At 62.3% G+C, this 20,997-nt stretch overlaps 3 protein-coding genes across 3 annotated transcripts; all 3 read left to right on the plus strand.

Moving 5' to 3' along the window:
- Positions 1-491: 491 nt before the first annotated feature.
- DHODH (dihydroorotate dehydrogenase (quinone)) lies at positions 492-4,096 on the plus strand. Its single transcript, XM_050904250.1, has 9 exons — positions 492-521; positions 683-886; positions 1,284-1,483; positions 1,711-1,793; positions 2,338-2,525; positions 2,975-3,088; positions 3,447-3,600; positions 3,674-3,833; positions 3,980-4,096. Exons 1-9 carry the CDS (start codon positions 492-494, stop codon positions 4,032-4,034), a joined length of 1,188 nt encoding a protein of 395 aa, XP_050760207.1. The 3' UTR covers positions 4,035-4,096.
- Positions 4,097-7,016: 2,920 nt separating this feature from the next.
- On the plus strand, positions 7,017-9,058 carry LOC127021072 (haptoglobin-like). Its single transcript, XM_050904002.1, has 5 exons — positions 7,017-7,079; positions 7,417-7,478; positions 7,649-7,750; positions 7,997-8,071; positions 8,257-9,058. The coding sequence occupies exons 1-5, from the start codon at positions 7,069-7,071 to the stop codon at positions 9,018-9,020; spliced, it is 1,014 nt and encodes a 337-aa protein (XP_050759959.1). The 5' UTR covers positions 7,017-7,068; the 3' UTR covers positions 9,021-9,058.
- Positions 9,059-9,890: 832 nt separating this feature from the next.
- On the plus strand, positions 9,891-20,177 carry DHX38 (DEAH-box helicase 38). Its single transcript, XM_050903952.1, has 26 exons — positions 9,891-10,305; positions 10,849-11,036; positions 11,194-11,298; positions 11,719-11,884; positions 11,999-12,117; positions 12,256-12,332; positions 12,528-12,683; positions 13,355-13,516; positions 13,602-13,709; positions 14,618-14,730; positions 14,834-14,971; positions 15,226-15,412; positions 15,503-15,688; positions 16,143-16,283; positions 16,464-16,574; positions 16,650-16,766; positions 17,017-17,124; positions 17,235-17,347; positions 17,877-18,085; positions 18,164-18,318; positions 18,395-18,550; positions 18,626-18,760; positions 18,840-18,965; positions 19,365-19,460; positions 19,633-19,754; positions 19,900-20,177. Exons 1-26 carry the CDS (start codon positions 9,977-9,979, stop codon positions 19,982-19,984), a joined length of 3,708 nt encoding a protein of 1,235 aa, XP_050759909.1. The 5' UTR covers positions 9,891-9,976; the 3' UTR covers positions 19,985-20,177.
- Positions 20,178-20,997: the final 820 nt, after the last annotated feature.

Raw genomic sequence — 20,997 nt, forward strand, 5'->3', positions numbered from 1 at the left:
TCGCCTGCCCGGGGGCGGGGTCAGGGCGGTCTCGCTGCGGGTCCCGCCCCTGCCGTTGGTCCCGCGATCCGCCCCGAGTCCTGCTGCGGTCCTATTGGCTGGGAGGGCCAGGCCTTCGCCAATCATCGGAGCGGGCTCCCGGAAGTGCACCTCCACGTGTCGGGCTGAGCAGATGGCGGCGGCGCCGCTGCGCGTGAGCGGCCGGCGGGCCCGGGGGCGGCGGGAGGCACCGGCACCGGCCAGGCGGGGCGTGCTCACGGGGTCCTGAGGGCGTCGGGCTTGGCCGGGGGCGGCTGGGGCCGGAGCAGGCAGGGACGGGACGGGATGAGGGCGGTGCCGGGGCGGGGTGCCGGTATGGGATGGGGATGGAGGCTGAGGGGCCGGTGCCGGTACGGGGGGCGGGCAGGGCGGGGTACCGGTATGGGATGGGGATGGAGGCTGAGGGGCCGGTGCCGGTACGGGGGGCGGGCAGGGCGGGGTACCGGTACGGGATGGGGATGGAGGCTGAGGGGCCGGTGCCGGTACGGGGGCGGGCGGGGCGGGGTGCCGGTGGCGGGGCGGGGTGCCGGTAGCGGTGCCGGTACGGGGTGCGGGCGGGGCGGGGTGCCGGTAGCGGTGCCGGTACGGGGGGCGGGCGTGGGCGGGGTGCCGGGGCGGTCGCGCTGCTGACGACCTCTCGCAGGGGCGGCTGCGGGCGCTGGCGGCGGCGCTGGGAGGCTGCGGGCTGCTGCTGGGCTCGGCGCTGGCGGCGGGCGACGAGCGGCTCTACGCGGCGGCGGTGATGCCGGCGCTCCGCGCCCTCCCCCCCGAGGCCGCCCACGGCCTGGCCCTGCGCGCCGCCGCCCTGGGGCTGCTGCCACCCGCCCGTCCCGACGGCCCCGCGCTGGTGCGGCTCTGTGGCGGGGGGGGAGACCAGGGGGGTGGCCGGAGGGGGCAGCCGGGGTGGCGGGGGGGGGGGGATCGCGGGGCCCGGCGGGGTGGGGCGGCGGCCGGTCCCCAGGGTGGCGTGTCGCGGTCCGTGGGGGCGATGAGCTCTGCCAGCCGGCAGAGGTGCCCAGCAGGGCAGCCTGGGGTCCGGGAGATGGCTCCCGTGGGAGCTGCGGGTCCCCCGGGGCGGGCAGCTGGTGAGGACACCCTGCGGGGCGGAGGGGATGGAGGGGGCCGGGGCCGGGGCCGTTCCCGGGGGGGCTGGAGCGAGGCCCTGGCTGCGGCTCCTGGTGTCGGTGGGCTGTGGCCCTCCTGGCTCCCGGCTGCCAGCGTGTGACCCGGCCCCTGCCCCGCAGGAGGTGCGAGTCCTCGGGCAGCGGTTCCGCAACCCGGTGGGCCTGGCGGCTGGCTTCGACAAGCAGGGGGAGGCTGTGGACGGGCTGTACAAGATGGGGTTTGGCTTTGTGGAAGTAGGAACTGTCACGCCCAAGCCCCAGGACGGGAACCCCAGACCCAGGGTCTTTCGGCTGGCGGAGGACGAGGCGGTCATTAACAGGTGGGATCTGAGGGTGGCTGCTCTGCAGTGTCCTGCAGGCTGCCCACCCAGAGGGAGAGCGTTTATTTGGGTGGTCCCAGCTCTGCGGTCTGTGCTGTGGTGGCTCTCGGGTTGGACTGTGCCGAGCAGAGCTGCAGAGACCACGCGTCTCCCTCGTGTTTCTCCTGTGTCCTGCTCAGGGCTTGTGGACACCAGCCCAGCCCTCAACCTTGTCTGTGCTGGTGCAGGTATGGATTCAACAGCCACGGCCACGTTGCAGTGGAGCGCAGGCTGCGGGCCCGCCAGGAGACGCAGCTCAGGCTCACTGGTGGTGAGACAAGCTTATAAGCCTTTGCTCTTGGGGTCTGCAGGGTGGGTTTGGGGGTCTCCCAGGTAGCTGTAGGCCAGGAAGGGTGTGTAACGCTAGTGTCCAGGCATGGGAGGGCCCTGGCCAGAGTGAGGTGCACTCGGACAGCAGGAGCCCTCTTGGGGCTGTAGCCTCTCCCCCTTGGGACTGTGACCAGGCACCCTTCTCCTGCCATTTTCTCTGCGATAGAGGCTCCGCTTGCTGCTTTGGGCAGGACATGTCTGCTGAGACCAGCCAAAGCCAACAGGACCCCAGCTGGGCGGTTTCCGAGGGCAGCCTCTGCCGAGTGGCCAGGCTGGAGGCTGTGATGCCGGGAGGTGCTGACCGGGGCAGCTGTGGTGATGCTCCCGTGGCTGCAGTACAGTCCCAGGCCCACCCCCGTGAAACACGTGGGCTGCATATCCCCGTCTTGATTTTAGCTGGTCCTGGGGCCTCCCTTGTCAGGCAGTCGGGCCCCTTGGGTGGTGGTTGGTCCTGCTGCCCCGGTTCAGCCGTGTCTGTGTTCCAGCGGGAATGCCCCTTGGAGTCAACCTGGGCAAGAACAAGAGCTCTACCGATGCTGCAGCGGACTACGTGGCTGGGGTCCGGACACTGGGCCCTTTGGCTGACTACCTGGTTGTGAATGTGTCCAGCCCGAACACCCCAGGGCTGCGGGACCTGCAGGGCAAGGCTGAGCTGCGGGACCTGCTGACCAAGGTGGGTGACCCTCACAGCCAACACGGACCACAGCTGCAGCACTGGATGCATCCCGTCCCCTGGCAGCGCCGGCTCTGCTCCAGCCAGTGGGTTTGCCCCAGCACAGGGAAAAGCGTGGTGGCTCCCCGGAGCAGTGGGCAGAGCCACCGAGATGTCCCCTGATCAGCTGCTGGCGCAGGGTTCACTGGGGCACTGTACTCCAGCAAAGGGCATGTGAGCAATGAGGCATTGCCCTCCACTCTGCTCCTGCATGGGGACAGCGAGCCACCCACCCCACGGCATCGGGAGTTGCTGTGGTCCTGTGCCATAGGGTGCCCGTCCTGTCGGCAGCACCACGGCAGGAGAGCAGGGCCTGTCCCCGTGCTGCCTGTGGCGGTGGGTGCACGCGTCTCCCCGGTCCGGGGCAGGAGATGCTCCCCCACCACGCGCTGCTCTGTGGTGCTCCCCAGGTGCTGGCGGAGAGGGATGCGTTGCCCTGCGAGCACAAGCCAGCCGTGCTGGTGAAGATTGCCCCTGACCTCACCGCGCAGGACAAGCAGGACGTTGCTAGCGTTGTCTGCGAGGTGAGGAGGCGGGAGACGGGAGGCTGGCGAGGAGCTGGGCTGGTGTGCCTCCCGCCTCGCCTTGCACGGCGCGGCAGCAGGACCGCAGTGCTCCTGGCAAGGTTGCCTCTCTGAAGGGACAGGCGGACCTGCAGCTCTCTGGCTGCCGTAGGGACGGTGTCCTGGGTAGTTCTGAGTCCGCGAGGGCCTGTGTGCATCACCCAGACCTTGGGGACGGTCCAGGCAGCGAGGGGCAGCTGCTTTGTCCGTGGGCACATTGCTGGGGCACTTGCCGGGGGCGGTCCTGGCCTGGCAGCCCGGGGATGAGAGTGGGGGGCTGCTCGTGGCAGCTGTGTCCTCATGCTGCTGCCCCCCTCAGCTAGGTGTGGACGGGCTGATTGTCAGCAACACCACCGTGAGCCGCCCCAGCAGCCTGCGGAGCAGGCAGCGCACAGAGCCCGGGGGCCTCAGCGGGAAGCCGCTGCGGGAGCTCTCCACGCAGACCATCAGGGAGATGTACTCCCTCACCCGAGGTAGGGGCAGAGCAGGGCTTGGGGGCGCGTGCTGGCGTCGCCCGTGCTCTGTTGACCCCGCGCCTGCCCACAGGCCGGGTGCCCATCATTGGGGTGGGTGGGGTGAGCAGCGGGCGCGATGCCCTGGAGAAGATCCGCGCTGGAGCCTCGCTTGTGCAGATGTACACGGCGCTCGTGTACCACGGGCCACCGGTGGTGGGGTCAGTGAAGCGGGAACTGGAGGAGCTGCTGAGGTGAGTGAGGGGCCGGGCACCTCCCCGGGGAGCCCCTGCGCCCAGGGTGGCTCTGGGCGGCTGCATGCTGGTGCACGAGCAGTGACACCGCGGGGCCGAGCGGCAGTGCCAGGCCGGCCCAGCCGTCACACGCTGTCCCTGGTTAGGGAGCAGGGATTCAAGAACGTCATGGAGGCGGTTGGAGCAGATCACCGGCGCTGACACGCTGCAGAACCAAGGTCTAGTCAGGAGGAGTGGTGGCCAAGCAGGGACAGGTCTGACGCTTCCAGTGCTGGGCAGGCTGGGACTGGTCCCAGCCCCTGAGAAGGGTCAGTGATGGGTGAAGCTGGGGCTGCACTGGTGGGGAGCAGGGGAGGGGGCCCCCACACTGGTGCTGCTGTCCAGGGCCGTATTTTGGCTTTCCTGCGGGTTGGGCTCCCCAGCAGAAACCAGTGCTGGGTAAGGCTCTGCTGGGCAGTGAGGAAGGCCCTGAGGGGACAGCCCTGCGGGCTGTAGGCAGTCCTGTGCCCTGGCTCCCGCTGCAGCGCTTCCCCCTGGAGGCACACCTTCCCTGGTGCTACTGCCCAGAGCCGTGGGCCAAGCAGTGTATCGGGTGTCCCTTCTGCCAGGGACCCCGCAGCCCGTGCTGCCTGCTCTGGCTGGCGCTTGATCCTCCTGCACCGCAGCCTCCGCAGGAGGGTCTGCCCTTCCTGCCCTCCTCCCGTCTCCGCATGCAGTCCTGTAACAAACCTGCGGGCCCTGGGTCCTGCCCGAGTGTCAATAAATGTTTGGCTCACCTGGTCCTGTGTGCTGCTCTGGGGACACCCCTTGGGGGGGGGGACGACGCAGCCCGGCTCTCCTCAGCCGAGCGGGATCAGCTCTCTCTGTGTTGTTCCCAGTCAGCGCATCTTTTCCCAGTGGTAGAAGCCACAGGGTAGCTGGGCTTTGCGGTGGATCCACGCCAAGCTCACCAGGGCTCCCCTCGCAGAGACCTCTGCCTGAGGCTGGGCCCTTGGGAGGTGCTGGGCACCGTTTCTTCCCTTTGCTGCCAGTACGTAGAGCTTTGGAGACAGCTGTGGTTATGCCCCATCACTTGGTATGGAAAAGCCCTGTTCATTCACGCTTCTGGAGGCTGTCAGTTTTGTCTTTGGGGCCTCTGGTGTTGACTGCTGCTTTACCCTGGACTCCCTGCGGTCATCTCAGGCTTTTCTTGAGCAACGTGGCTTGACCTGGACGCGGTGTTCCCTCTGCAGCCTCTTGCAATCCACCTTGCAGAGCAGGATTGCGTCACAGCACTTCACCAAACTTGTTTACAGGAGGAGTGGGACTGCTGACCCGCTGGCAGTGGCCCTCGGCTCACGTCAGGGCTGTCACCCGCCTGCTCCCCGGCTTCTGCAGCCCCCTGCACCAGCCTCTTTGTCTCCTAGATTCTCTGCTTTGGACAGATGGTGCTTATTGTTGCTCTAAAAGGGATGTGACCTGGGCCGTTGGCCAACGTTTTGATGTGCTCTTGCTCTCCCAGTCTGAAGGTGGCTGTCATGCCTGTGGGAGCATGAGCTTGAGTTTCACCTTGTCCCACGGCACTGTTGTCTGTGCTCTGCAGCTGATTTGTGACCGGCTTGGAGACATTCAGTGCCTTGCGCTGTCACGGCAGTCGCTGGCAGCGTTGGCCTCGAGCACGGCCCTGCGCTGCCGTAGCCCGGTGCGTGGGCTGCGGTCCGTGCCCCATGGGCAGGCTGGGGCAGCTTCCCTCGCCTTCCTGCAGGCAGTCCCTTTGTCCGAGCTAACCTTGAGGCTGCCGAGCGGGCACCAAGGCACAGTCGCCTGTTGGTTTTCTACCCTGCCAGGGCATGGCAGTCTCCTGTGGAGGGACAAGCCTGCTGCAGTGGGACAGCGCTATCTAAGCCTGCTATCATCAAATGCCACAGCACCTTTCTAAGTGCTGGTGTGGTTCATGGATTGGAGCTGTCAAGCCCTGATGCATCCTGTGCTGGCCTCTAGCCTTCTGTGTTTCAAGTGTGGTTGCACGAGTGTGACTGGTGCTGGGCCAGAGATGTCAAGCTGTGCATTGTTTAGGGGCACAGGCGCCCCATGAGATGGGAAGAAGCTTGCACAGGATGGGAGAGCTCTCTTCTGCAGTGTCTGGGAGCCGACACAGATGTCCCTCCTGAGTCTGGAGCGTCCGAGGGGCAGGAGGGGCACTGGCGAGACACCCAGCAGGCCAGGCTTCAATGGCTCAGGGCTGGGGCTGGCCCCACATGCTCCAGACGGTTTTGAGGTGGCCTCACTGCAACACTGGCACCCTGGGGTAGGTAAGAGGGCAGGCGCCTGTCCCCTCCCCTCCGTGCTGCCCCTTGGTTGTGCTCCTGCTGGAAGCAGACTCCGCTCGTCGGAGCAGGCTGATGTGCTCTGCCCTGCGCCCTTGCTGCCGGCCGGCCACGTCCAGCTGGGCACTGGCCAGCGATTGCTGCTACGAGTTCCCGTAAGGCTGGGCTGGGCCCTTGCCTCTGCAGACAAACAACCTGCACCCGAGGGGCCGCCGGGACACGGGGCTGGGCGGGAAGGGGTGGGTACTTGTGGGAAGAGGTCGGCTTGGCCGCAGTCCCTTGGAGCCTGCAGCGAGCTGGCATGGCACATGCTGCGCCCCTCGGCCAGCTGGGCTGGCACTGCCCCAGGCATTGGCGACGCCGAGCCCCGCTGCGCCCCAGCTTTGCCGGGTGGCTGGCAGGGTGCGCCCCGGCTGCGGGCAGAGCCAGGCACAGGATGGCACGGGACTCGGCTCCTGCGCCCCGGCTTCGCCTGCCAGCACTGGGGTGGCTGCCTGTGCCCTGTGGGGCTGCCGGGTGCCCCGACAGGGACTGCTCTCGGTGGTGGCACAGGGCAGTTTTGCAGGGGGCAGGGGCTGGCTCTGCTTTCTGTGAACCTCAGCTGGTGTCACAGCGCCAGGGCACCAGCGTCTGCAGCCAGATCCCTCCTCGCATATTTGTAGCTGCAAAATCCCGGAAACTCTTGGCACGCTGGCTTCCCATGGGGGCTTGGCAGGCTCCCCGGGAGCCGGTGCCAGGCCGGCTGTGAGCCAGGGGGGGCTTTTTGTGCTCCTCCTGCTGGGAAAGGTGCTGGCTGCGTACAGCAGGGTCAGGAGGTCTGGAGCACACGGGGCTGCGCCAGCGCGAGGGAGGTGGCAATAAAAGGGATGAGGAGAGAGCCCTGAACAGCATCGAGTGGCAGAAGGAGGCTGCTGTGAGGAGAGGGAGCTATGAGCATGGGGTGAGTGACACTGATGTGTCTGTCCTGCTTGCCTGGCGGAGGACCTGGCCCTGCTGTGGGCTGTGGCAGGATCCGTGTCGGGCCTGGAAGCGCTCCGGCTCCCAACGCTGCAGCCTTGTCCTCCACAGCAGCAGGGTGCGGGTCTGGCCCAGGCGACTTCTCCAGGCTGCGTCCGATGGGCAGCCCCGGGGGTGCGGGGTCGGCCCTCTGCCCTCCTGGGGCGGGACCCCCCGGGACAGGGCATGAGCCTGGCCAGGGCGCCGGTCCTGGTGGAGCCCACAGACTGGGAGCAGTGGGGTAGGAGCCCTCTGCTGAGTGTGCCCTCTCTTCCCTGCAGACCTGCAGTGCTGCTGATTGCTGGCCTGGCCTGGACTGTGCTGGAGACTGCAACTGCCACCGGTACCTTCCAGGGCAGGGGTGGGAGCACTGGGGCTCGGATGAAGCCAGGGGCAGCTTGGCAGGGAGCAGGCGTGGGGCAGGGAAGACAGGACTGGGGAGGGACCTGCCAGAGGTGGGGGCGATGTCCTGGGCTGGGTCCTCTGGGCCAGCTGACCATCCTCTGCCTGCAGAGTGGAGCTGTGCAAAGCCTGCGGAGATTGAACATGGCTACGTGGAGCACCTGATCAAGTACCACTGCAACCCGTACTACCAGCTGCGCGGCTCTGGTGATGGTGAGGCACACGGCATGGGCGCAGCACCCAGGGACGGGGCTTGTCCCCGGCTCCAGGGGATGCATGGGGCTGCCCCAGTGCCGGATGATGCAGTTCCCCCCCCCCCCCCGCCTCCTCGGGGGTACGAGTAGCTACCCCTGCTCACCCAAGCCCTGGGGGGGTACAAGTACCTCCGCGCGTCCCTGGCTGCGGGGCCCTTCCCGCACCTTGCAGAGCAGGGGTGCTGACTCCGGTTTCCCTCCGAAGGCACGTACAAGTGTGATGAGGATCGCACGTGGGTGAGCCCTGAAGCTGGCAAGGAGGCGCCGGTCTGTGAGCCAGGTGAGATCAGAGCAGCCGGGGCTGTGAGGGGCAGGGCGGGCGGGGGGCCGCGAGCCGTCTGTCTGCACAGCCGAAGGGCTGCAGGGGCTGCTCGCAACCCCCGTCGTCAGTGCTGCTCCCTTTGTGGGCTGCTGAGGCACCCGGCGCCTGCCGGGCTCACCGGGGCCCTGCTCTGCCCTATGCAGTGTGCGGGAAGCCGAAGAACCCCCCCAAGCAGATGCAGCGCATCATCGGGGGCCTGCTGGCTCGGAAGGGCAACTTCCCTTGGCAGGGCCGGCTGGTGACCCGCCACAACCTCACCGTGGGGGCCACGCTCATTGGTGACCAGTGGCTGCTGACCACGGGCAGGAACGTCTACCTGAACCACAGCGAGAACGCCAAGCCGGAGGAGATCGCCCCCACGCTGCAGCTCTTCCTGGGCAGCCAGAAGCAGCCTGCCTTGGGCATCGAGCGCGTGGTGCTGCACCCGAGCTACCCCGAGGCTGTGGATCTGGCCCTGCTGAAGCTCAAGCAGAAGGTGCTCCTCGGAGAGGAGGTGATGCCCATCTGCCTGCCGCAGAAGGACTACGTGCGCCCGGGGCGGGTGGGTTACGTCTCAGGCTGGGGCCGCGGTGCCGCCTTTGCCTTTCCCGACATGCTGAAGTACGTGATGCTGCCGGTGGCAGAGGACGAGGCGTGCAGGCAGTACTACGAGGCGCGGAACGAGTCCTACTGGGTCCAGCCCATCCTCAGCGATTACACTTTCTGCGTGGGCATGAGCGAGCTGCGGGAGGATACGTGCTACGGGGACGCCGGCGGCGCCTTCGCCGTGCAGGACCCCAGCGACGACACCTGGTACGCGGCCGGCATCCTCAGCTACGACAAGACCTGCACGGCCTCCAAGTACGGCGTGTACGTGGACATGCAGCGTGTCCTGGCCTGGGTCAAGGAGACGGTGGCGGCCGGCTGAGGCGGGGCCGTGGGGGAATAAAGCTGCCCCACACCTGGCTGCAGGCTCTGTCTGTCTGTCTGTCTGTGCGCGGCGCGGCGGGGGCGTGCAGGCGTGTGCCTGTGCGGGGCGGGGGGGGGAGTGTGTGCACGCGCCTGCCCCACGGCAGGGTGCTGCCTGTGAGGTCCCTGCAGGGCTTTCCCCGGGGGGGGGGGGGGGGGGGGCGGGGGGCCCTTGTCTGCAGGGGCTGCCTGGGGCTCTGGGGGTTCTTCCCCCCTCCCCGTGTGTGTGTGGGTGTCTGCGGGGCTCTCCCCGCTCCCTCCCCACCCGCGGGGGGGTCTGTGGGGCTCTCCCCGCTCCTTCCCCACCCGCGGGGGGGTCTGTGGGGCTCTCCCCGCTCCCTTCCCACTCGCCGGGGGGTCTGTGGGGCTCTCCCCGCTCCCTTCCCACTCGCCGGGGGGTCTGTGGGGCTCTCCCCGCTCCTTCCCCACCCGCGGGGGGTCTGTGGGGCTCTCCCCGCTCTCTCCCCACCCGCGGGGGGGTCTGTGGGGCTCTCCCCCGCGTGGGCGTGTCCCGTACGTCCCGCCCCGCCGCCCTCTTCCGGCCGCGGAGGGCGCGGCCGGAAGTCCTCCGGCGGCCACGTGACTCCATACCTTTTCCCGCGCCGGAAGTCCGCCGAGGGACCGGTGGCACGTCTTGTCTAGCGGTGGTTGGACTCTATGGTGGCTGCCCCTCCTATAGGCTCTGGCCGCTATGTCTATGGTGCAAGTGGCTAGAGTGGCTCCTCTCGCGGAGCACTGTGGGGCGGCCATGGCGGCGCTTAGGCAGCCGGTTTACGGTCGCTGAGGCAACTGCAAGCCGGTGTGGGCGTTGTGGGCGCGGGGCGGCGGGGCCGGGCCGGGGCAGCGCTCCGGCGCTTACCCTCCCGCTGAGGCCCGTCCGCCCGGCCCTGCGCGGCGGGGTAGCGGTCGGCGGCGATGGCCGAGGCGAGCGAGGAGTCGCTGCACCGGCTGGCGGGGACGAGCCCGGACGCCGAGGCCGGCGGGCTGGTCCTGCGGAGGCGGAGCGCCGCCGCCGAGCAGCACGTCTTCAAGGCGCCGGCACCGCGGGTCTCCTTGCTGGGCCTGGATGTGTTGGCGGCCCAGAAGCGGCGGGAGCGCGAGGAGGAGGCGGCCGGCGGAAAGCGGTCCCGGGTCTCCTCCTACAGGGACTGGGAAGAGGGCCGCGACGAGGCGGGCAGCCCCGAGGAGGACGAGGAGGAGCAGGAGGAGGCCGATCGGAGCAGCCGGAGCGCTCGCAAGGACAGGTGGGGTCTGCGGGGGGGTCCCCGGTGCCAGCGGTGGCACGGGGCGCTTTACAGCCGCGGGATCCCTGCGGGGGGGAGCGGGCGTGAGCGTGGGGTGTGCGCGCTGTCAGTGCCCGCGGGGGCTGCGCCCCGTCACAGGCAGGGCCGTAACCTCCCGTGCGGCGGGGAGGTCTGGAGGTCTTCTCGGGGGAGGACGGGGGGGCACCTCTGCAGATCTGAGGAGATCTGGGAAAAGCTCTTTCACGGGTGCCCTCCCCGAGGCATTACGGGCAGCAGTGCTTTTAGATGCCCTTAGGCCTGCAAACACCAGCCGTCCTAGTCGTGAGACTGTCTGCTTCCTGATGGCTGGAGGCAGCGGCCTGCTCGGAAGCGCATCAGTCCATCAGCAGGCTTGGTGGGCTGTTAGCAAAGGATGGAGAGAGCACTTGTAGCCATAAGCTCCCGCTATAGCACAGGTTCGAACTAGAGTTGTATGAGACAAGTCAAAGGCCAGCTATCGCTCAGCGCTTTTGAGCTTTTCTCCTCTCTGCTCTGCTTTTCCAGGCATTACCGTTCTGTCCACGTGGAAACACCTTCCTACACAGGGGGTGTCAGCGAGGAGTTTTGGGAACGCAGCCGGCAGCGGGAAAGGGAGCGTCGGGAACATGGTGTCTTTGCCTCCTCCAAGGAGGAGAAGGAACGAAAGAAGGAACGCAGTAGGGATCGGGACCACGATCGTAAACGGGACCGCGGTAACTGCTCAGAGACCTTTGTGACCCTGCCTGCTTAGGGTTTGGGCTTGTCCCTCAGCCTGCTTGTAGTCCGTAGCTAATGTTCGTGGTGTTTTCTGCAGTGGACTTGGGAAGCCCGTTTGTGCGCTGGGCACCTGATCTTACTTTCTTTTCGCAGAGGAGCGGGACAGAAGTCGTCACAGCAGCAGATCAGAGAGAGATGGCTCATCGGAGCGGAGCAGCAGGAGGAGCGAACCGGAGAGCCCCAGGCATCGGCCCAAAGGTAGGAGTGGGACCCGGTAGAGTTCTCGTGTGAGACCTAACAGGAAGGGGCTCGTTCTTTTTTTTGTTTCCTGCTGTTTTTGTCAGGACAAGTGCGGGTAGAAAAGCCTGTATCTTTTAACGTTTGTGGTTAGGGCAAGCATAAAAATCCTAGCTCGACCTGGATCTGGGAGCAATCTGCCAGCTGTGTGTGTGTGAAAATCTGGCTGATCTCTGCGCAGTGGGGTCTGTTCTGGGTCCATGCGATAGAGGTGTGGTCCTTTGGCAATTTTGCTTGGAATCGCTGGGTCAGCCCCTTCTCTGAGAGGGAGGGAAAATGGGAACCCTCCCTCTGTGCTCCTTGCTAGAAGGGGTAAGGTGGCTCCAGATGCCTGGGGTCACTGTTTGAACATCAGGTGTCAAACCCCATCTCCTCTGCTAGATGCAGCCACGCCGTCTCGCTCCAGCTGGGAGGAAGATGATAGTGGCTACAGCAGTGCCCGCCGCTCACAGTGGGAATCTCCCTCACCCATGCCTTCCTATCGAGACTCAGAGCGCAGCCACCGGGCATCATCACTGCGGGACACGGACCGGAGAGACCGGGACAGGTATCAGCGCCTGCGGCTGTGGCTATGAGCTGTTGAGCTGCAGAAAGAGGAGGGTGTGTGTAAGAGAAGCACCTGGCTGTGGGCACCAGTTCCTCCCTCATGCTGTTTTTTCAGGTCTGTGAGGAGCAGGTACTCGGACAAGACGCCCTTGCCCACCCCGTCATACAAATACAATGAGTGGGCTGACGACCGGAGACACTTGGGGGCCACGCCACGGCTGTCCAGAGGGAGAGGTGAGGAGCCTGGGCTGAGCTGCCTCGGCTGGGCAGCGGCGGAATCCCCTTCCCCTGCTCAGCACAAGGTCGGGCTCTGTGGGATTTCCTCTGGAGCGGCCGGGCCGGCGCCCGGACTGACCAGCTCACCCCCTCCAGGGCGGCGTGCAGACGGGGAGGAGGGCATTGCCTTTGAGACGGAGGAGGAGCGGCAGCAGTGGGAGGACGACCAGCGGGTGAGAGCCTGAAGGCGGGCAAGGAGCGGGGCGCACAGCGGGCTGGGGGCTGCTGGGCTGGGCTGCGGGAGGAGGGGGGAAGGCCGCAGGGAGCGGCGGGAGGGCCCGGCCCGGGGAGCATCTCCGTGGGCCTGCGCTGCAGGGGGCTGCCCGGGCCGGCCTGTGGAGCTCAGGGCTGCACCTCTCCCCTCCCAGCAAGCTGACCGGGACTGGTACATGATGGATGAGGGCTACGATGAGTTTCACAACCCCTTGGCCTACTCCTCCGAGGAGTACGTGAAGAAGCGGGAGCAGCACTTGCACAAGCAGAGGCAGAAGCGCATCTCGGCGCAGCGGCGGCAGATCAATGAGGTAGGGGCGAGACGCGGGGTCGGCTGCTCTGAACGTGTGGGTTTTGCTGCCCCGTGACAGATCCGCTTGCTGGCAGCGAAGGCTGAGCCCTCGCTCTCGGGTGGAGAAGCATGCTCTGTGTCCTGGCCCAGACTGAACGAGGGCTCACAGGGAAACTATTGTTAAGTTCCCTGGAAAGTGCAGCCCTGCGTCTCCTGCGTGGGGCAGAATTCGCAATCAGAGTGACTGTGGTGGATTGTGGGGTCCAGGGCGGCAGGAGTGCAGAGAGCTATGCTCCTGCTACTCTGGGGTGTGAGTTACATTACTAGGTTGTCTACTGTTGGTCCAGTGGACGCTGTGGGCTGCTGCCCTCAGCACATCAGCGGGATTATGTCCAGGTTTTCTGGCGTATTCTGAGTATGGCAGGGCATCGCAGACAATGTCTGTCCTGCATTTCCTTGGAGACAGTCCTGTTGACCATGTGCTTCATATGGCCAGTCTGTGGTTCCCGTACCCTGCTGCTTCCAGTTACTGTTTCTCCCCTAGTGCTTACTGTCAGGGTCCCTAGGCTGGAACCATCAGTTTCATCCTGTTGTCAGTGTGGGGCCCAGACCTGAGCTCAGTGTTCTGGTGTGATCTCTCAGGCTTTCTGTGGGGCTTCTGTGTATTTTCTGATATGTCGTTTCCTGCAGGATAACGAGCGCTGGGAGACGAATCGCATGCTGACCAGTGGTGTGGTTCATCGGATTGAAGTGGACGAAGATTTTGAGGAGGATAACTCTGCTAAAGTGCATCTGTTGGTGCACAACCTGGTGCCCCCTTTCCTAGATGGAAGGATTGTCTTCACCAAGCAGGTAGAGCCTGCGGCTGAAGGCACTGATGACAGGGAGCCCCGCAAGTGTTAGCTCTCTGTGCTGAAGCAATACCTCTTTCCTCTAGCCGGAGCCAGTCATCCCGGTCAAGGATGCCACCTCAGATTTGGCCATCATAGCCCGGAAAGGCAGCCAATTGGTGCGCAAGCACAGGGAGCAAAAGGAGCGTAAGAGGGTATGCTGTGACCTTGTGGCTTACAACCCCACTGTACGCATTTTATGTAGCGCCTCACAGCCTTTGTTTGGACTGTGCAGAACACAGGCTTTGGTGGCAGTGGCGATAAGGAGTTTGTATTTTAATGACCTGGGATATCCTGGCAGCCCAGCTCATAAGCAGCTGCTGTGATGTGATTTCCTCAGGCACCGCCTGGGACATGAATCACTGTGCACTGGTGCAGAGGAGTCTGATCCAAAGGGCATTCGGATCATGGGAGAAGAGAGCAGGTGGAATAATGCAAGGTAGCTTAGGGACAGTCAGCAGTCAGTACGGCAGCAGGATATATCTTGTCATGTCTCAGCAGAAGAGTTTTGAGGAGGAGTATGCAGTAAGGTAGCATATTAGTTTTTGGGGGTGTTTTCTAGGGACTTTCTCTAAAGCTTGTGTGATGGGTGTGGGGAAAGCACAGATGTGTTCCTTGTAAATTGAAACTGAGCTGGATTTGAGCTACGTATACTATGAGTGGAATGGAGGCGGAAGCTAAACTGATATCAGAGGCAAGAGCAAACAGGAAGGTGGAGGAGAGGCATGTGAGCACCTGTCAAGAGCAGGAAGATTATCTCTGGTTCAGATTTGTGTAGGTTTAAGTTCAAATTCAACGGAAGGGTCAGCAGCTGGAACCATTTTCTTAAGAGGCGGTTGGTCATCCTGTGCCTGAAGTCTCTGTATCCAGAGCGTGTCTAAAAGCTCTGCTCCAGTTCACTTGGAAGAGGGGGACTTGATGTAGGAATGGGGCGTGTGTTCTGCGTTGTAGCATTGGGGAATTGTGGGGCTAATATGCTTTCCTAGTCTTATGAGTAGGATTGGAGAAGAGTGATTTGTCAGTGCTTGCTGTGGCAAAGTTATGTGGCGCTCTGTCCTTCCAGGCTCAGCATAAGCACTGGGAGCTGGCAGGCACAAAACTGGGAGACATAATGGGGATCAAGAAAGAGGAGGAGAAGGACGAGATGGTGACAGAAGATGGCAAAGTGGATTACAGGTAGGAGCTTGCTTTGAATTACTCCTGCTCAGCCGGTGACGGGGGCTGTAGGCGTAGCAAAGTGTGTGGAGAGGCAGTTTCAGGACTTCTGGTGTTTCCTTAGGACTGAGCAGAAGTTTGCCGAACACATGAAAGAAAAAAGTGAAGCCAGCAGTGAGTTCGCCAAGAAGAAATCAATCCTGGAGCAGAGACAATATCTGCCCATCTTTGCTGTGCAGCAGGAGCTGCTCTCCATCCTCAGGTATGGCTGCTAGGGAGCTGGTCACAGAGCATCCCCAGGGCATTGGCCTACATCTTGGGAACCCAAGTGAGAAATTCTCCTAGACAGACAGCCCGTTTGGAAGCTGTACCCTCCGGAAACAAAGCCCGTTGCTCTGTGTGGTTGGTGGCAGCTCTCCTGCCCGAGTAGGATGACATTTGGGTGGCCAGCCAGGGCTGTGAATGCAAAAGCCCTTCTTTGTGGTTTATGAAGAAATACTTTTTCCCTTTCATCAGAGACAACAGCATTGTGATTGTGGTGGGGGAGACGGGGAGTGGGAAGACGACTCAGCTGACACAGTACCTCCATGAGGATGGCTACACAGACTATGGCATGATCGGCTGCACCCAGCCCCGCAGAGTGGCGGCCATGTCAGTTGCCAAGCGGGTCAGTGAAGAGATGGGGGTGCGTCTGGGAGAGGAGGTGAGTCTGGCAGTGGGTGCAGGGGTGCAGCCTGATGGCAGTGAGTGCACGGGGCTGTTGGAAAACTTGCTGGTATCTCTGCCCTCCCAGGTGGGCTATGCCATCCGCTTTGAGGACTGCACGTCGGAGAACACAGTGATCAAATACATGACAGATGGGATCCTTCTTCGTGAGTCACTGCGGGAGGCTGACCTGGACAACTACAGTGCTATCATCATGGATGAGGCACACGAGCGCTCCCTCAATACTGATGTGCTCTTTGGCCTGCTTCGGGAGGTGTGTGTGAGCCTGGACTAGAGCACAGCAGCACAGGGCACGTGAGCTGGTCTAAAAGCAGAGTATTGGCAGGGACAGCCCTTCTCTACCAGGTCTGGGAGAGGGAAGCAGAGCTGCCACATCTCTGTCTGCACTTGCTGCTCCAGCATCCTGCTCCCTGGTTCTGGGGGGTTAAATCTCCCCTAGTGCCTAAGCGCTGCCAGAGGCTTGCTGGCTAACTGTCAGAAACTCTAGGTACAGAGATCTTTGCTGGCTTAAGGCTTCCTGGTCCGAGGTTGGCAGGTCTTTTTAACTGCGCAGATCATATAGCATCTGTGTTCCCTCGCACTAGTGGCCAGTGCCTCTAGAGTACAGCAGAAGCTCTCTCCTGTGCTGTTGTCTCAGTAGTAATGGAAGCAGCCTGCAGCCATACACAAATGCCCCTTCCTTATTGTTCCTTTCATCTGCTTTCTAGGTGGTGGCCCGACGCTCAGATCTGAAGCTTGTTGTCACCTCGGCCACCATGGATGCAGACAAGTTTGCCTCCTTCTTTGGGAACGTTCCCATTTTCCACATTCCTGGGCGCACTTTCCCTGTCGATATTCTTTTCAGCAAGGTATGGTCAACGTTGCAGAGGGAAGTCCTGTTGTGACAGGAGGGGGTTGTGACTTGGGTGTACGGTACTCTGTGGTGGACAGAAAGGATAGGGGAGGAGTAGCTGTGCTATGATGCATCCTGCACGCAGGATGGGGCAGGTGAGATTATTGGCATCTGTAACCTGGGCTGTGCCTTTCAGACCCCGCAAGAGGATTATGTGGAGGCTGCAGTGAAACAAGCCCTGCAGGTCCATTTGTCTGGTGCTCCTGGAGACATCCTCGTCTTCATGCCTGGCCAGGAGGACATAGAGGTGAGCTGGAAGGGCCGGCACTGTCCTGCCCCCTTGTTGTTTTAATCTTATGTTTACGCCCCTCTTTGTGTCTAGGTGACCTCAGAGCAAATTGTGGAGCACCTCGAGGAGCTGGAGAAGGCGCCTGCTCTTGCTGTACTGCCTATCTATTCCCAGTTACCGTCGGACTTGCAGGCCAAGATCTTCCAGAAGGTGCTGATGTGTGCTCTGTGATAGGAGTGGGGACAGGGGAAACCAGTGCAGGGCAGACTACTGAGCATGAGTGAGAGGTGCAGACATGCCTTTTGTATTGCATGTGGAGGGTGAGAGAAAGCATGGACCCCCCTCAACTTCCCAAGAGTCACCCCTGTCCTCCTGGGTTCTGTATTGCTGCTCTGCACTCTTCCTCAGTGGTGCAGAGGCCCTCGCCCAGGGATTTGACTGATGTGCAGTATGCTTGCAGGCTCCGGATGGGGTCAGGAAGTGCATTGTTGCCACTAACATTGCGGAGACCTCACTGACAGTGGACGGCATCATGTTTGTGATTGACTCGGGCTACTGCAAGCTGAAGGTAAGCCAAGATTTCCTGTACTGTTTGCGATCTGTGGGGTTGGGTTGAGGGACTCATGGTAGTGACCCAGCCTTCCTCCTACTTCAGTCTGTTCTTCTTGTGCCCTGCAGGTTTTCAACCCCCGCATCGGTATGGATGCGCTGCAGATCTACCCCATCAGTCAAGCCAATGCCAATCAGAGGGCAGGCCGAGCTGGCCGAACAGGCCCAGGCCACTGCTTCAGGTAGGCACGTCACCGGTGTTCCTGTTCCTGTCGTACCTGCAGCTTGGCATCAGGTTATATATCTCTTTTTCTCACTGGAGCTGTTCATTATCTTGAACTTCTGGGGGAATGAGGGCAGTAGGCAGGCCTTGAGGCCTTCTCTTTTGGACCCAGTGCCTCTGCAGAGGAAAGGATATGCTCCAGTTTCTTCCCTTGCCCATCTTCGCTTGTGGCTGTTCCGCCCTTGATGCTGTCAGGATAACAGCCAAGCCAAAGGCAGCTTTCTCACGGCTTTGCTTTGAGAATGCTCTGTGCCCAGGGAAGGACTGTGCTCGAGAGGGGCGTACGCTGCTCTGCAGCCCAGGCACCCTTATGTGCTGGGGAGGCCGCGCTTTGGCCAGGGTGGAGGTTCCTCCCTGGGTCCTGCTGGCTGGCCTGGCAGAGTTGCTGCCCCGTGCCATGCCTGGCTGGGTTGGGCAACGGCTGGTGAGTCAGGAAGGAACACAGTGGGCTGAAGGGGAGGAGCGTGCTCTTGGTGTCTGTTCCACAGGCTCTACACCCAGAGTGCCTACAAGAACGAGCTGCTGACAACCACGGTGCCCGAGATCCAGCGCACCAACCTTGCCAACGTAGTGCTTTTGCTCAAGTCCCTGGGTGTGCAGGACCTGCTGCAGTTCCACTTCATGGACCCGCCCCCTGAGGACAACATGCTGAACTCCATGTACCAGCTGTGGATCCTGGGGGCCCTGGATAACACAGGTACTGGCTGCTGGGGCAAGCTGTCAGCCCATGGGACTGGGACCTGCCCAGCTGCTGATCCCTGTGCTGTTCCTACAGGTGGTCTGACCTCAACAGGACGTCTCATGGTGGAGTTCCCACTGGATCCTGCACTCTCCAAAATGCTCATTGTCTCCTGCGACATGGGTTGCAGCTCTGAGATCTTGCTCATTGTCTCCATGTTGTCTGTGCCTGCCATCTTCTATCGGCCTAAGGTACCGTTTGCTCTTTCAGCAGTTTGGGGCCTTCCCCTGCCCTTTGACTAACCTGTGTTCTTTGCTCACCCTTCAGGGCCGAGAGGAGGAGAGTGACCAAGTGCGGGAGAAATTTGCTGTTCCAGAGAGCGATCACTTGACTTACCTGAATGTTTACCTGCAGTGGAAGAACAACAGCTATTCTACACTGTGGTGCAACCAGCACTTCATCCATGCCAAGGCCATGCGGAAGGTGAGGCTGCGGCAATGAGGCTGGGGGAGGGAGCCTTGCGCAGGAGAGGGATCTGACTGCCACACACCTCTGCAGGTGCGGGAGGTGCGTGCCCAGCTCAAGGACATTATGGTGCAGCAGCGGATGAGCCTAGCGTCCTGTGGTACCGACTGGGATGTTGTCAGGAAGTGCATCTGTGCTGCATATTTCCATCAAGCTGCAAAGCTGAAGGTGAGAGGTGTCTGTGCTAGTCTGGGGGCTGAGAGGCCCTGGCTGGGAACAGGCGGGCTAACCACGCTTCTCTCTGCAGGGCATTGGGGAGTATGTGAACATCCGCACTGGCATGCCCTGCCACCTGCACCCCACGAGCTCTCTGTTTGGCATGGGCTACACACCAGACTACATCGTGTATCATGAGTTGGTCATGACCACCAAGGTGAGCTTGAGCTGAGGGCTAGCAAGAAGGGTGAGGAGTGCTCTGAGGGAGATGGGAGGCCTCTGCTGGGATGCTGGGATCTGTCAGAAGGGCAGTTCTCAGCCTTTCTCATCTATACCAACTAGGCATGTCTGTGTCATCTGCAGCGTCCTGTTTGTCCCTTTCCTAATATTTTTTTCTGGCCTATGTGGGACGTGTTTGAACCTCTTTGCGGTCTCACCAAGTCCAGCCCATAGCAGCTTCTGAGGCCAGGAGGAATTGTCTGGAAGGGGTATAGTCCCAGCCGGAGAGGTGCCATCAGCAAGTGGGGGAGGGAGGGAGCTGCCGTGGCTCTGGAAATGGTGCCCGGGCCCCCAGAGTGCCATCCGGCTACCGTGGTCTGTCCTTCTGTCCCTGCAGGAGTACATGCAGTGTGTCACTGCTGTGGATGGAGAGTGGCTGGCGGAGCTGGGCCCCATGTTCTACAGCATCAAACATGCTGGCAAGTCACGCCAGGTGAGTCTCCTGTCCAGGACGAGGTGGCAGACAGCAGGCCCGCTGCATGCCTGTTCTAGTGCAGTGTGTGCGTGCGTGTTTTGACGTGGAGGGAACAGGCCTGCGGGCCTGCAGAGAGTCTGCTGCTGGCCAGCCCTCTGCCTGTCCCTGACCTGCTGCTGCCTTGCTCCAGGAGAACCGCCGCCGTGCCAAGGAGGAAGTGTCTGCCATGGAGGAGGAGATGGCTTTGGCTGAGGAGCAGCTGCGTGCCCGCCGGGAGGAGCAGGAGCGCCGTAACCCACTGGGCAGTGCAAGGTAGGTGCTGGCCCTACCTGGCCGTGGGTTGCCTGCTTAAGAGCAGGAGTAGTGAGCTGCGTGGAGGATCCCAACTTCCCCATGGGTGTTCTGGTGCAGGGAAAGGTTGCATATTCCACTAATCACCCTTGTCCTCTCCTGGCAGATCTACTAAAATCTACACCCCTGGGCGGAAGGAGCAGGGGGAGCCCCTGACGCCACGACGCACCCCAGCCCGCTTTGGCCTCTGAGAAGGCAGTGCCTGTTGCTTTGAGGCTTAAAGACTTCCAGGAGCAGCTGAGTCTTGGGAGAGTGCCCAGCTCCTCTGATCACTGTACTCTGTGAGGTGCTCTACAGCTTGTGGCCCAGGAAGGCTTTGGTGCTTGGCACTACTTTTGCTACAGAACAGAAAGAATTTTATTTGTTTAAAGGTTGTCAGTCTAATCCTTGCTTTGGTTTGCGCTGCTTCTTGTCCTGGAGGCGAGTGCTGGGTGGAGGCAGCCCTGCCTCCCACAGTCGTGCAGGGCTGGTACTGTCAAGTTGTTGCCCTGTAGAGCCTGGGACAAGGCACAGAATTACACTGACCTAGAGGGCAAAGACAACCTGGCCCTGGCCCAGCCCTGGCCCATACTACTGCGAAGGCAGTTCTCCCACAACCCGTGCCCTGGGCAGGCAGCCAGCGCCCAGTTGTCCCTGTACACATAAGAGCATCGGCCCAGCCCTGTTTCAGGCCAGGCTGCGCCAGGAATTCTGCTCACCTTCAGCTGCTCACACTTGTGGTGCTGCTCATGTGTTCTGACCGTGAGGTACGTGTTTTCCTCCTGTGTTCTGCCCAGTGTGTCTTGAAGATGCCTGGAGGAAAGGCAGGGGAGATGAGGTGATGCAGTGGTGCAGAGACAATCCTGATCTGCCGGCCAGCCCAGCAGTTGTCCATCTGTCCCATACACCCCTGCCGGCAGCAGTAACTGCTGGGTGCGGCGAGCTCAGCCCTACTCCCCCTCTTCACCACTTACTCCTTTTTGCCTGTCAGCTCTGCGGTCTGCTTGATTTGCCGCTGGATCTTGTGCGCTAGTTTCTCATTTGACTCCCTGAAAACAAGGCGTGAGCTGAGTGAGTCGGTGTGAGGAGAAGGCAGCCACCTGCCCCTCTCTACTCTGGTAAGGCTTCTCACTCACATCTGCTCCTTCATGTACTGGTTGATGTTGACCAGCTCCAGCTCCTTGTGCGGCCTGCTGCTGTCAGAGCATGCCAGAGCGTGGGAAGA

This window comes from Gymnogyps californianus, chromosome 12 (assembly GCF_018139145.2).
Source record: "Gymnogyps californianus isolate 813 chromosome 12, ASM1813914v2, whole genome shotgun sequence".
Taxonomy (NCBI): Eukaryota; Metazoa; Chordata; class Aves; order Accipitriformes; family Cathartidae; genus Gymnogyps; species Gymnogyps californianus.

Excerpts from the sequence above, each read along its gene's own strand:
- DHODH (XM_050904250.1), top strand. The coding sequence starts at position 492 with ATGGGGATGGAGGCTGAGGGGCCGGTGCCG. Across the intron at positions 1,484-1,710 it reads GACGAGGCGGTCATTAACAG|GTATGGATTCAACAGCCACG; the intron begins GTGGGATCTGAG and ends GTGCTGGTGCAG. Across the intron at positions 3,601-3,673 it reads GATGTACTCCCTCACCCGAG|GCCGGGTGCCCATCATTGGG; the intron begins GTAGGGGCAGAG and ends GCCTGCCCACAG.
- LOC127021072 (XM_050904002.1), top strand. Across the intron at positions 7,479-7,648 it reads GGAGACTGCAACTGCCACCG|AGTGGAGCTGTGCAAAGCCT; the intron begins GTACCTTCCAGG and ends CTCTGCCTGCAG. Across the intron at positions 7,751-7,996 it reads GCTGCGCGGCTCTGGTGATG|GCACGTACAAGTGTGATGAG; the intron begins GTGAGGCACACG and ends TTCCCTCCGAAG.
- DHX38 (XM_050903952.1), top strand. The coding sequence starts at position 9,977 with ATGGCCGAGGCGAGCGAGGAGTCGCTGCACCGGCTGGCGGGGACGAGC. Across the intron at positions 12,118-12,255 it reads ACGGCTGTCCAGAGGGAGAG|GGCGGCGTGCAGACGGGGAG; the intron begins GTGAGGAGCCTG and ends CACCCCCTCCAG. Across the intron at positions 15,413-15,502 it reads GGGTGCGTCTGGGAGAGGAG|GTGGGCTATGCCATCCGCTT; the intron begins GTGAGTCTGGCA and ends CTGCCCTCCCAG.